The sequence below is a fragment of the Tursiops truncatus genome, chromosome 1 (assembly GCF_011762595.2).
Source record: "Tursiops truncatus isolate mTurTru1 chromosome 1, mTurTru1.mat.Y, whole genome shotgun sequence".
In the NCBI taxonomy this organism is placed as follows: domain Eukaryota; kingdom Metazoa; phylum Chordata; class Mammalia; order Artiodactyla; family Delphinidae; genus Tursiops; species Tursiops truncatus.
Window position 1 is genome coordinate 27,459,705 of NC_047034.1, and position 12,524 is coordinate 27,472,228.

At 37.7% G+C, this 12,524-nt stretch overlaps 1 protein-coding gene across 1 annotated transcript in view; it reads left to right on the forward strand.

The window, feature by feature from the left end:
* AKT3 (AKT serine/threonine kinase 3) overlaps positions 1-12,524 on the forward strand; it is a 384,719-nt gene that overhangs the window by 237,774 nt on the left and 134,421 nt on the right. The window contains exons 11-12 of the mRNA XM_073801464.1: positions 9,976-10,041; positions 11,414-11,482. Of these exons, the coding sequence (XP_073657565.1) occupies positions 9,976-10,041; positions 11,414-11,482 (135 nt within the window). The remainder of the gene's footprint in view (positions 1-9,975; positions 10,042-11,413; positions 11,483-12,524) is intronic.

Below are 12,524 nucleotides of genomic sequence, written 5' to 3' on the forward strand. Positions count from 1 at the left end.
ATTTCCTCAACATTTGTTTTTCTGGGGAAGCCTTTATCTTTCCTTCATTTTCAAAGGACAGGGTTGCTGGGTAAAGTGTTCTAAGTTGATAGTTCTTTTTTTCTTTGAGCACTTTGAATATATCATCTCACTGTCTCCTGGCCTGCAAGATTTCTGTTGAAAAATATGCTGATAGCTTTATTGGAGTTTCTTTGTATGTGATGAATACATTTTCTCTTGCGGCTTTCAAAATTCTCTCTTTGTCTTATATTTTTTGAGAGCTTGTTTGCAGTGTATCTTGTTAAAGATCTCTTTTGGTTGAATCTGTTTGGAGAGCTTTGGGCTTTGTGTACCTGGGTGTCCATATCTCTCTCCAGCTTAGAGAAGTTTTAAGCCCTTATTTCTTTAAATATATTTTGTGTTCCTTTGTCCCTTCCTTTTCTGGATTTCTATAATTTGAATATTGTCTCATTTTGTGGTATCCCATAAGTCACAGAGGCTTTCTTTACTCTTTCATTCTTACATCTTTTTCTTTGACTGGAAAATGTCAAGGGATCTGTGTTCAAGTTCACACATTGTTTTTTTTGCCTTATTGAGCCTCCTGTTGAATTTCTCTATTTCACTTTTCATTTCAATCTTTGTATTCTCCAGCTCTGGAATTTCTGATTGGTTCTTTTTTTTTTTTATCATTTCTACTAGTTTGTCAAACTTCTTGTTTTGTTCATGTATTGTTCTTCTGAGTTCATTTAGCTGTCTCTCTGTGTTCACTTGAATCTTGCTAAGCTTCCTTAAACACTTTGAATTCTTTTTCATGTAACTCAAATCCATTTCTTTGGTGTCAGTTATTGGAAAATTCTTGTGTACCTTTGGTGATGTCATGTTTTCTTGCTTCTTCATGTTTCTAATGTCTTTGAGTTGATAATCATGCATTCAAGGGAGCAGTTGCCTTTTTCAGCTTTTTAAGACTAGCTTCACTGGGGAAAGATTATCACCTAAAGATGACTGTGAATATGCCAGCTGGGTAGGGTGCAGTGTCTCTGGTTCCAGGGAGGGCACACTAAAGTCCTTTCCATGCAGCTCTGTCAGCTGAGATCAACATCAGCATAGATTGTGACATCTTCTTTTAGAAGATGTGGATGGCAGTGGTGGCAAAAGCTGCAGGGATCCTACTATTCTTTTCTGCCTGTCAAAATTCTAGCCAAGGGAATCCCTCTTGATGGCAGGGCTGGTGTGCTGACACTTGGGGCATCAGTGGAGCTGGTATTCTGGCACCTGGTGCGCACAGAGCTAACACAACACCTGAGTCGTGGGGTCACAGGTACACTTACAGTGGCAGTGGCACTGGTTTCTGAGGTGCAGGCACGTGAAGACTTCCCATGGAACTGGGGTCTGGGTTCCTGGGAATCACCACAGTGACTCAGGCCCTGGGGTAAAGGGGAATGCAGTAGCAGCAGGATTCCTGGGATGACAGGGTTCAGCAGTGGCTTGGGACCCAGAGCCAGAGTACAGTAGTGTACTTCTTATAGATGGTTGGTCAAATACCTGACTCTGGCCTCAGGGTTCAGTTTTATAGCAGCAGCATCTTGGCCTCAGCAATGGTAAGTCATAACCGTGGCCTAGGACCCATGGGGCAGTTAAACAGTAACAGATTGGCCCCAGTGATATTGGGTCATAGCAGCAACTTAGAACTCTGGGGGCGGTTGCAGAGCTCCAACAGCACAATCTACTGATGGACAGGTCAAAGCCCTGACTTTCAACCCGGGTGGCAGGGTATAGAGCAGATGTAGCACCACCTGCCCCAGTTATGGTGGGTCACAGCTCTGACTTGGAACCCCAAGGACGGTGTGCTGAGCAGCAGCATGTGGCCCTGTAACGGCAGGTCAAATGGTGACAGAAACCCAGGGACAGGGAACAGAGTTGCAGCAGCGCAGCCTGATGATGACAGATCAAAGCCACAATTTAGGACCCAGGGGTGGTTGCAGAACAGTGGCAACATTGCTTGGTAATGGCCCATTAAAGATGTGTGTCGGGACCCTAGGGGCAGGGTGCAGAGCAGCAGCAGGGTGGCTCCTTATGACAGGTCAAAGTCCTGTCTTAGGACCCAGGGGTAGGGTGCAGAGCAGTGGTATTGCAGCCCAAGTTATGACTGTCAAAGCTACAACTTGGGACCCAGTGGCAGAGTACAGAGCAGTGGCACAGCCCCATTTACGGCAGGTCAAAGCTGCAACTGGATCCTGGGAGTGGAACACAAGCAGAGCAGCCATGGCCCTGGTTGTGGCATGGTAGAGCCCTAAGGTGGGACATGGAAGGCAGGAGACAGAGTAGTAGCCCTTGTATGGCAGGTCAAAGCCCTGGTTAGGACTCAGTGGTAGGGCTCAGAGCAGCAGCAGCTTGGCTTTGTGGATGGCTAGATTTTGTGGCATCCTGAGATCCAGGGAGCCAGACACAGCAGCAACTAGGGTCCCTGAGGCCAGGTGTCATCCGCAGCAACAGCTCCTGCCCCAGAGAGGAGCTGCAGTGGTGTGGACTTTCGGTAGCTCTGTTAGCTGAGTTCAGTCAGTGTTGGTGAAGAGTGTGGGAATCCTCAGTAGTGAAAGCTGCAAACAGCCATGGCAGTGAAGCTTGTTGGAGTTCTCTTGCTCTTATTTTCCCCATAGGGGGAAATCCCTCTGAGGCCATCTTTTCTGGTGCCTAACTGCTCTGGTCTAGGGGGTGGGATGTCACAGGTAAAATGCTTCCTATGCTTTTCTGGCAGCCATCCTCGTTTTTAAAAACTCTACAGGGTTTATGCTGCTTCATTGCTTTCTTCTGATTTCATTGTAGTCCAGAGCTTTTCAAAAGCTGTTTTCATCAGTTTGTAGTTGCTTGTTGTTTTCGTAGGACAACCTGATATTGGGACCTCCTAGCCCTCCATCTTGTTGACGTCACTCCTAACAAGTTCTATTTCTGGTGCTAAATGTCAGTGATCCCTAAGACCACTCTCAGGCTTAATATTTCATTAGGAATCACGGATCCAGGAAAGCTGATATACTAGTGGTTATGGCTTATTGCAGATAACATACAGATTAAAATCAACAAAAGGAAAGTCATATGGGACAAAGTCCAGGAGAAACCTTTCAGGTGTCCTCTCCCAGCAAAGTCACATGGATGCACTTAATTCCCCCAGTAACAATGTGTGACAACATGTGCAAAGCGTTGTCAACCCAGGAAACTCACCCAAGCCTTGGTTTCCCGGATTTTTATTTTAAGTGAGTCATGTAGGCAAGCAGCACCTGTGTGGTTTCCCTAGCCACCCTGAGCAAAATCAGGCACACAGCATTCATCGTTCTTCCTGTTGTTTGCATGAACTGTCTAGTCAGACTGGTGTCATGTGGCCCAAGATCTCTAGCATGCAAAAATGCTCTTACCAGGTAGAATATTCCAAGGGATCAGAGCTTATTTCCCAGGAGCTGGCCAAGGGACAGTCCTGAGGATTGACTTTCCTTGTGAGTGTACAGGGTTTGAGCAATCCAGGCCTTCTGAATTCATTCTTTCCTACACATACACCTATTAAAATATCAAACCAGTGCTTTGACTTGACTGCTGACACTTCTCTTTCCTTGGCTTTTAAGTTATTAAGTGCTGGCCCCTAACCAGAAAGTCTTATCATCTGCCAGCTTCTTTGATCCATTCTTTCAGATTCTCATGAACCTCTGTATTATCTATTGTGCAAATGATTGTGGTTTACTGTAGAAAGCAGATAATGAATGTATTTGCTTTGATCTGCTGCATCTTCATCATCTGTCATTGTGCTATCGGAGGTATGATTTCATTGATTTGTGTTCTGGATTTGCTTCTTGCAGTCGTGAAGATTCTATCATTCTTTAGCATCATTCCTAGGGTTATCATTCACTATTTACTGATTCATTCATTCTTTCTTTCAACAAATATAAATTGAACACCTAATTATTTACTAGTTACTGCCCTAGGCAATGGGAATATGTGAATGAATAAGACTGACCAAAATTCCTCCCCTTTGGAAATTACATTTTAGTCAGGAAACGGACACATGACAAATGAGTAACTCGTAGTATGTAAGAAATTAATACATACCATGGAGAAAAATTAAGTAGGGTAGGGAAACAAGGAATAGTAGTGTTTGTGATTTTTGTGGGTTTTGTAGTTTTAAATAGAATGATCACAGAAGACCTCACTGAGAAAGTGAAATTTCAGTGAACATTGGAAGGAAATGAGGAAGCAAGGTATTTGGGAGGAAGACTTCAGGTATTTGGGAGGAAGAATATTCCAGACAGAGGAAATCACAATCAAAAAAGCACTGAGGAAGGAGCATATTTTTAAAATAGCTAGGAATCTAGTCTAGCATGGCTTGTGTAGAGTAAAAGTAGTGAAGGGTTGTTTAGGGTAGTGGTAGATGTTGTAAGGATATTGGTTTTTACTCAGTGTAGTGAGAAGCCATTGGAAGTTTTTAAGCAGTATAGTAACATGATATAATTTTCATTTTAATATCATCACTTTGGCTGCAGTGTTGAGAATAGACTGTGGGTTGGAAGCAGGGAGTTTGTTAGGAGTTAATGGCAAATAATCCAGATAATTGATATAGCAGCTTACATTAGGGTATTAGCAGTGGAGGTGGTAAGACGTAATCAATCCGGGGTATATTTTGATGAAGAGCCATCAGGATTGCCTGACAGATTGAATGTAGGGTATGAGAGAAAGTAAGGAGTTGAGGATCATTGCCAGGTTTTTGGCCTGAGCAACTGGAAGGATGCTGTTGCCATTTGCAGCAATGGGGATGATTTTTTTTCTGTGGAGAAACAGGCCTTTTCATGGGAGATTAGAAATTAGGTTTTGGACATGTCAAATTTGATATTTCTGTTAGACACCCAAGTTAAAGGCATCTATTAGACATCCACGTCAAATAAGCATTTCTGGAGTTTAGGGAAGAAGCCTGCATTTGAGACACAAATGTGGAAGTCCATGATCACCATATAGACTGTATTTAGGGTCATAGTCTGAATGAAGTAACCAAGGGAATGAGTGTATCTATGAAGGTAAGAGGTTAATGACCTCTATTCTGAGTAGGAAGTAGGATGAAACTGTGGGAGTGAGGTTGAGATAAAGAAAGACAACTTTATGAAAATCTCCTGGACTTAATGAAAGTCAGATAGACCTCGGTGCCAATCTCAGCTCAGTAGTTTAACTAGGTAAGGTAACCTTGTGGGGTTGTGTGTACATTTTATCATACATACTAGGCCTGGTAGGAGGCCTGGGAAAGTTTTGAAACATTCATACTGAGGAATGGAAGAATGACCTTGGTAGGGATGAGTTAAAGAATCCTAAGAAGATTCAGCTGAGATTAGAGAGGGCATTATAATGGTGCTAGTCAGTATGTTTGTGATTTTATTCCCCTTGAGATGTGGAATATATCAGTAAAAGTGAGAAAGTAGAGATTGATGTATTCCAATACTGGGAATTGGAAGAGGCAGAAGGAAAGAAGGGAATGTAGTGAAGGGCAATATAGACAAGCAGCATGTTCTACAATTTAAGAAGGACTAGGTGCTGAAGATTATGTCATGACTGAAGTCAAAGAAGTTCATGTAGCCCTCCATCCAAGTAACATTGGTTTGGCCAAAAAGTTTGTTTGGGTTTTTCGGTAACATCATATGAAAAACCCAAGCAGACTTTTTGGCCAGCCTGATATTTGGAACAAGAGCATCAAGAATAAAGTATTAGGGCTTCCCTGGTGGCACAGCGGTTGAGAGTCCGCCTGCCGATGCAGGGGACACGGGTTCGTGCCCCGGTCCGGGAAGATCCCACAGGCCGCGGAGCGGCTGGGGCCTGTGAGCCATGGCCGCTGAGCCTGCGCGTCCGGAGCCTGTGCTCCGCAACGGGAGAGGCCACAGCAGTGAGAGGCCTGCATACCACAAAAAAAAAAAAAAAAATAAGTATCAAATAACAATATTTGATAAAGGTGATATAATATTCATAGACAACAGGGAACAACTGTGCTTTCATTTTTTCCATCAAGATGAAAAAGATCCTCAAAAAAGGTAATAGCAATAGAAATGAAGGAACGGTGAGGAGAAAGTGTGAGAGCTGGAGAGTGGAAGTATTAGAAGTCTGCATCTGGGCCATTGCTCAAGTTTTCCAAAGAGGGGGAAGTTACAACCCCAAAATTTAGAGCTTAATAAGTATGACATCTTTGCTACAGAAGAAAAATGTATAGATTGCTGACATACGGCTTGTCAAAACAGAACAAGTAAATAATGATCACTTGTAGTCATTGTGGTTTAATTAAGAATAAAGGTGCCAAGGTAAAAACTTCTCCCCTCTTCTCTCTGCTTCCACACCTGCTACATCTCCTCCTCTGAGTGTCATTTATAGCTCTGGATAAAAAAAAAAAAAAAAAAAAAGATGCTTTAGATATGATGTATCTTGAGTTCAACCAGCTTCTGATAAAAGTCAGTCATTATAGTCTTGTCAAAATGGAGAAAATAATGTGAACAGAGTTAAAGTACCTAGTTAAGTTGGTACCAGGCTTTTTGAAGATGGGAGACAGTGTGGTGAAGTGGAAATGACCATTGATGTTGGACTTAGATGGGATCAATATTGACCTTTTCACCTGCAACTTGAGCAGTTTAACTTTTGTGAACCTTGATTGCCTCATATAAAATGGGAATAGTCAAACCAAACCTGCTCAGTTACTACAAGGATTAAAGGAGATGACACCCTTTGTCCTCAGTAATAGAGATGTTCTTTTCTTCTGTTTCTCTGTCGTCATTTACTCCTTGTGCCTCCTCCAAAAACAACCCCTAACTACCACAACACAATAAGTGCGGCAAATGAAAGGAGAATTTTAAACTCTGTGTAGTAGAGGACAGTGCTAAATTAGAGACAATTGAGAAAATAAATATGAGGAAGACTATTCTGCCTCATGTTTGCAAGAAATAAAATTCCATTCTCTGTAAACTTCTTTCTATGAAAGAAATTAGATTTTAAAATTCATTGTTTAGTATTTTACCATGGATGAATATCCATGAAACTATATTTCAAAAGCTTTTTCATGAAAACATTATACTTACATTATATACCGAAGCACTCTTCATTTGTAATCATGATCAACAAATGGATTTTTAAAAAAAGCATCATATTGTTTTAGCCACTAAGCTTTATCACTGTTATTTATAACTTTTTGTTTTGACATATTGCTTTTAACTGTAATTAAAAATTATTGACATCTGTGTTTACTTTTTAGCTTGTGCATACCTTATCTTCATAGCAGAAACTAATTAGTATGTGAAATATTGTACCATTAAATTTGCATTAAGGGGGAAATTCTAATTTGATCAGATGTAAAAATATGGTAGAAAATACATTTTAATACATGAAAGATATGTACATGGTATTAATTCTGGTATCATTCTTACAACAAAGAAATATTGTTTTTAGCTTTTGCCTACCTACATCTTTACTTGGCTCCTTTAATGTGATTAGGCAGATCATAGAATTTAGAAAAAATATAATCTTTCATGAAACTTACGAAGTGATTTAGAAAAACAACTGTTACATATAATGAGTTTGTTTCAACAAAATGGAATGAAATATCTGCCAGAAATATTTTCTGAAGTACTAGAATATCTTTTCTGGTTTCATACTTACCTTTCTTTAAGTCTTTTCCTAGTTCACTGCCTCAAATCCCTTAAAATCCTGAAGTATAATAGGAAAATGTTATGTCTTCTGTGAATCTCTTTCTGACTGCATATAAAGAAATATTTCTTCTGCTTTACCCTCTTGTTGGAAGCATATAGCTGTTAGTTTTTTACTATTAATTTTATATCTCAAAAATACTCCAAACATTTTTTCTTGTTCCTGCTGTTCCTGTCATCCAGGCCATCCTCATTTCACTCTTGTACTGCAGTTGTCTCCTGATTGATCCCTCCTGTTTTTGCTGTCCTTCTCAGAGGAGGCTGAGCAAACTCAAAAACAGAAATCAGCTGTGGGCCTCTGATCCTCCATCGCCTACACCATCACATTACCCAACCTATGATCTTCCAGTAGCATTGATTTTCCTTCATTATCCCATTTACTATAGTAGATACCCCAGTTTTCCCTTAAGAAAATCAGATCACTTATCAGAATTCGTAATTATTTCTTAAATTGGATATTTACAAATTTGTTATGTCTTGTCCACTAGCATGTGAACTCCATGAGCAAAAGAATCATATCTTTTTTTTAAACCACTTTATGCTTGCACTGTCTTAACATTAAGTAAATGCATATCGAGGATTTGGTTTTTTAATCATTGAATTCAGTTCTATATCTCAAAATAGCCACTGTATAATCCTTAATCTTGTATTTTACATTCATTATATGATTCTCATAAACTGCAGTATCCACTTCTCTTTTTTATTTTTTCCATTAATACTGACCACCGTCTGACTAACTGGAATGAAAGCTCCATGAGGGCAGGACTTTGGTCTGTGTTGTTCAGTTGCCCTGTCTTCAATGGGTAGAACAATACCCAGAATATATTTGTTTCATATCTATTGAAGGAATAAATGATTGAATGAGTGAAGTCCCACACATTTGACATCTTGGAATTCATTCCTATGATAAATAGCTAAGTTCAACAAACATTAATAAGTACCTACTGTATGTTAATCATTATGCTAGGCGCTGTGGGCACAGAACTTAGTTATGGTGTCATTTCTGCTTATTTATTTTGTATTAAGATATTTGGTATTACTTTAATTAATTTAGAAGTTATAGTATGATATGACAGGGACTTTCATACTGTTTGAGCACTTAATTCTGGTTCTTATTAAACAAATAAGACTGGAATGCTTTCTTACCCATACTTTATTTCACTGGTTTTAAATACTATGTCATTACACTTTACTTTCTGTTCAGACAGAATTGGTCTCTCCCTCTTGGAATGGGTTTTGGATTTTAGCATCTTTGATCAGTCTATTGCTCATTTATCTGCTAAGTCTAACTAAGGTCAGATGCTTTTATAAAAATAATAAATATAATGCAGTGTCCTAATGTTCCCTTGTCTTACTTATAACCTAACTGTGATTTGCCAGCAATATTAAGAAATTGATCCAGTAAGGGCCTTGTTCAGGATCTTGGCAGCAGCAGAGACCAGAGATGCTGTGTTAGTTTCAGCAGTTGTCTTCCTTTCCTTTCATTCTTTAAGATAGTGTTATTTTTAAAATATGAAACATTTTTCCAGTTCTCCATATGTTGAGGAAATCTTTCCTAGTTCACTTTTGATGTCAAGATGAAATTTATGTACAAGATTGGGGAAATACACTCTTAGTGTATTTTTGGTTTGAAATATATGCAGATTTAAAAAGTGTCACCTAGAATAGGCTGTGACCTTTTTTTTTTAAAAAAAAAAGAAGCATGCTAAAAAAGCCACAAGCAAAAATATACAGCTTTTATACTCTGTTTTTATTTCTAAAATGTATAATTTAGAATTAAATCTCTTTTTTTTAAGAATTAAATCTTATACAGGTACTGTGTCCCCCTTTTCAATAACTGATTTTTCTTTTAGGTAGAAGACTTGCAACAAATTCTATGATCTTTAATGAAATATATCCTTTAAATCCCCCTGAATACAATGTAATACAGACATGGAAATATTAACTACTCCATGCCTAGCTGTTAACTTATAAGGCATTCTCTTCAAGGGGAAAGGCTTACTATTTCATTTTCTGTGTCCCTGATAATTTTTGCTGATTATTATATCATTATTGCTATACTTTAAGTATGACTGAATTTATATGAGTTTATACATTATAGCCATCTGATTTAAATCACTAATTTGATTTTTTTTTTTGGTGGAAGAGAAGCTTAGCAATAAAGGGAGCATGTGTTTTAAAATCTTTTTCTGTGTCTGTGTTTACCTCTTCTGGTCTTAGAGAAATAGCAAAATTTTTATATTATTTGTGCTCAGAACATATATTAAAGGTTTGCCTTTTTCTTTTGTAGGATGAAGTGGCACACACTTTAACTGAAAGCAGAGTATTAAAGAACACTAGACATCCCTTTTTAACAGTAAGTGCTTAGAGGAAAGATGTTATAACATTTTATATTTAAGGGAGTTTTATTATAGAATCTAAGCTATGAAAAATAACATTTTAAATAACATTTATTTAGGTATGACATTTTCTTTGTAGATAAGTCAGTTTGGGGGAAATTATTAGAATGTATGGATTAAGTTTACAATATGCATGCATTTGTAGTCCTCTCGTTATATACCCATGAGTTTTTTGAGATTTCTTTTTCTTCCCATAACTTTCACTGCCTTAAAAAAAATAGAGCAAATACATTTAAAAATAAATTTAAAGGTAGCATTTAAGTTAAAAATAGGATAAGTCATGGTACATTTTCTTCATTAGATAAAGTATAAACTGTGACTTAAATACATATAACTTAGTTATTTTGAAACAGACTTATTTTTTTTTTAGTCCCGTTTAGATTGCTTGTAATAGAGGCATAATTTGCAAAGTTTCTGTGTGTTCCTGGTTCCAATGAAGTGTATTAAGATTAAAAATCACAGACTTTCAGGGCTCCCCTGGTGGCGCAGTGGTTGAGAGTCCGCCTGCCGATGCAGGGGACACGGGTTCATGCCCCGGTCCGGGAAGATCCCACAGGCCGCGGAGCGGCTGGGCCCGTGAGCCATGGCCGCTGAGCCTGCGCGTCCGGAGGCTGTGCTCCGCAACGGGAGAGGCCACAACAGTGAGAGGCCCGCGTACCGCAAAAAAATTTAAAAAAAAAATAACAGACTTTCAAAAGGAGAAACTTTTAAAGATTTAGGATCATTTAGTAGGTTTTTTCAGAGGTATCACCAGATACATAGACCTACTTTGTTACATTGTTGTGTGTTTATTTTTCAAAGTATTAAGATAGTTGGCTCTAAAGTTTTAATATCTTTATAACCTATAAGATTATCTGAAACAACTCTATTGGATTGCATCATGTAATGCGACCTCTATGCAAGAAGTGATACTGAAACTATATTAGAAACCCAAGTATAACCACTATAACTGTACTCCTAAGACTTTCCCTGAAGTAATTTGTAGGCCTTACTTTTAAGGTCTCATGGATAAGAACTTTAGGGACCAATACAGTTTCAAGTAGATGACATAGTAGATTGAGAAGTGCTCATAACAATTACTAAGTTTATTTTTAGTAAAAATCATAATTCTAATTTTCCCCAAATAATACTCATTGCTGATCTTCACAAAATTTGTTTTATATTTCTCATAAACTTTTACTTAAGCATTCTTAAGGGAATAAATACACTCTTAAGGAACAAAAACAATTCATTTTATCAATCATGCTTACTGTTTCTAAGTATTCTCTTTTTGACACCGTTGTAAGAATGTAGGATTATAATATAACATTTTTTCTTTTTCATTTCAAGTCCTTGAAATATTCCTTCCAGACAAAAGACCGTTTGTGTTTTGTGATGGAATATGTTAATGGGGGAGAGGTGAGTCAAGAAGTATAACCAGCACTTGCATTTGCATGGTAGTACTGTTATTTTTTAAAACTTATTTACAATACAAGTTATAATGTAATAGTTCTCTACTTCTTGATAGGGATTTGTATAGCTCTTTCTACTATTTTAGTAAATGGGAGCTGAATAATTTTCTAATGAAATATAAGGATCATTTATTTTTTACAATGACTTCTATGTATAGGAACGTTTAATCATACTCTTTTTTCTAAATTTTTTAAATGCAAAAAAATGTTACTACAGATATGATTTTTAAAATCATGGTTTTTAATTTTGAAAACCAGAAATAGAGGGTTTATGATGCTTTACATAGTTCTTCCTAAAGATTTGTGAAACTTATGAAAAATTATTTTGTGCATTTTAAACTCTGTTTAACAATAGGCCATAGGCACATTGTGGTTGAGTTCTGCCTTCTTCTACATAGTAGTTAGAGTAACTTTGACTGTATGTAAGGGATTTTTAAGGAATTTTGTAGTTTTGAAGGGAAATTCAATCATTTTAGTAGTATATTTCACCTATTGCTTTATTCTTTATCCTTTCTCCTCCCTATATTTGATCAAAATCAATGTGGAGGAAAAATGTAATTAACTGCACTAGTTAACTGGAAATATTTCACATTGTGAGTGTTCTGAAATAAGTTTAATTATTAAATAAGGGCTTGTATCTCACAGACCTTAAAATAGTCTTATTATCTGAAAGGAGGGAAGGAAGAGAGGGAAGGAGGAATGGAAGAAAAGAGAGGGTGAGGGAGGGAGGAAAAGAAAGAAACAAAGAAGGGAGGGAGGGAGGAAGGAAGGAGGGAAGGAAGGAAGAAGAAAATATCCCTTATACAATATTTTCCCCTATAGAATTATCAGACTTATAGGAATTAGTCCATTGCAAAAAATTCATTCGTTCATTTGGTAAACACATTTTGAGTGCCTTGGCAGTGTGAGTTTATCCAAATGTGTTAAGAATTTATAATTTATCTTATAACTGTATTACAAATTAGAATATATAGTGAAAGAGCTTTAAA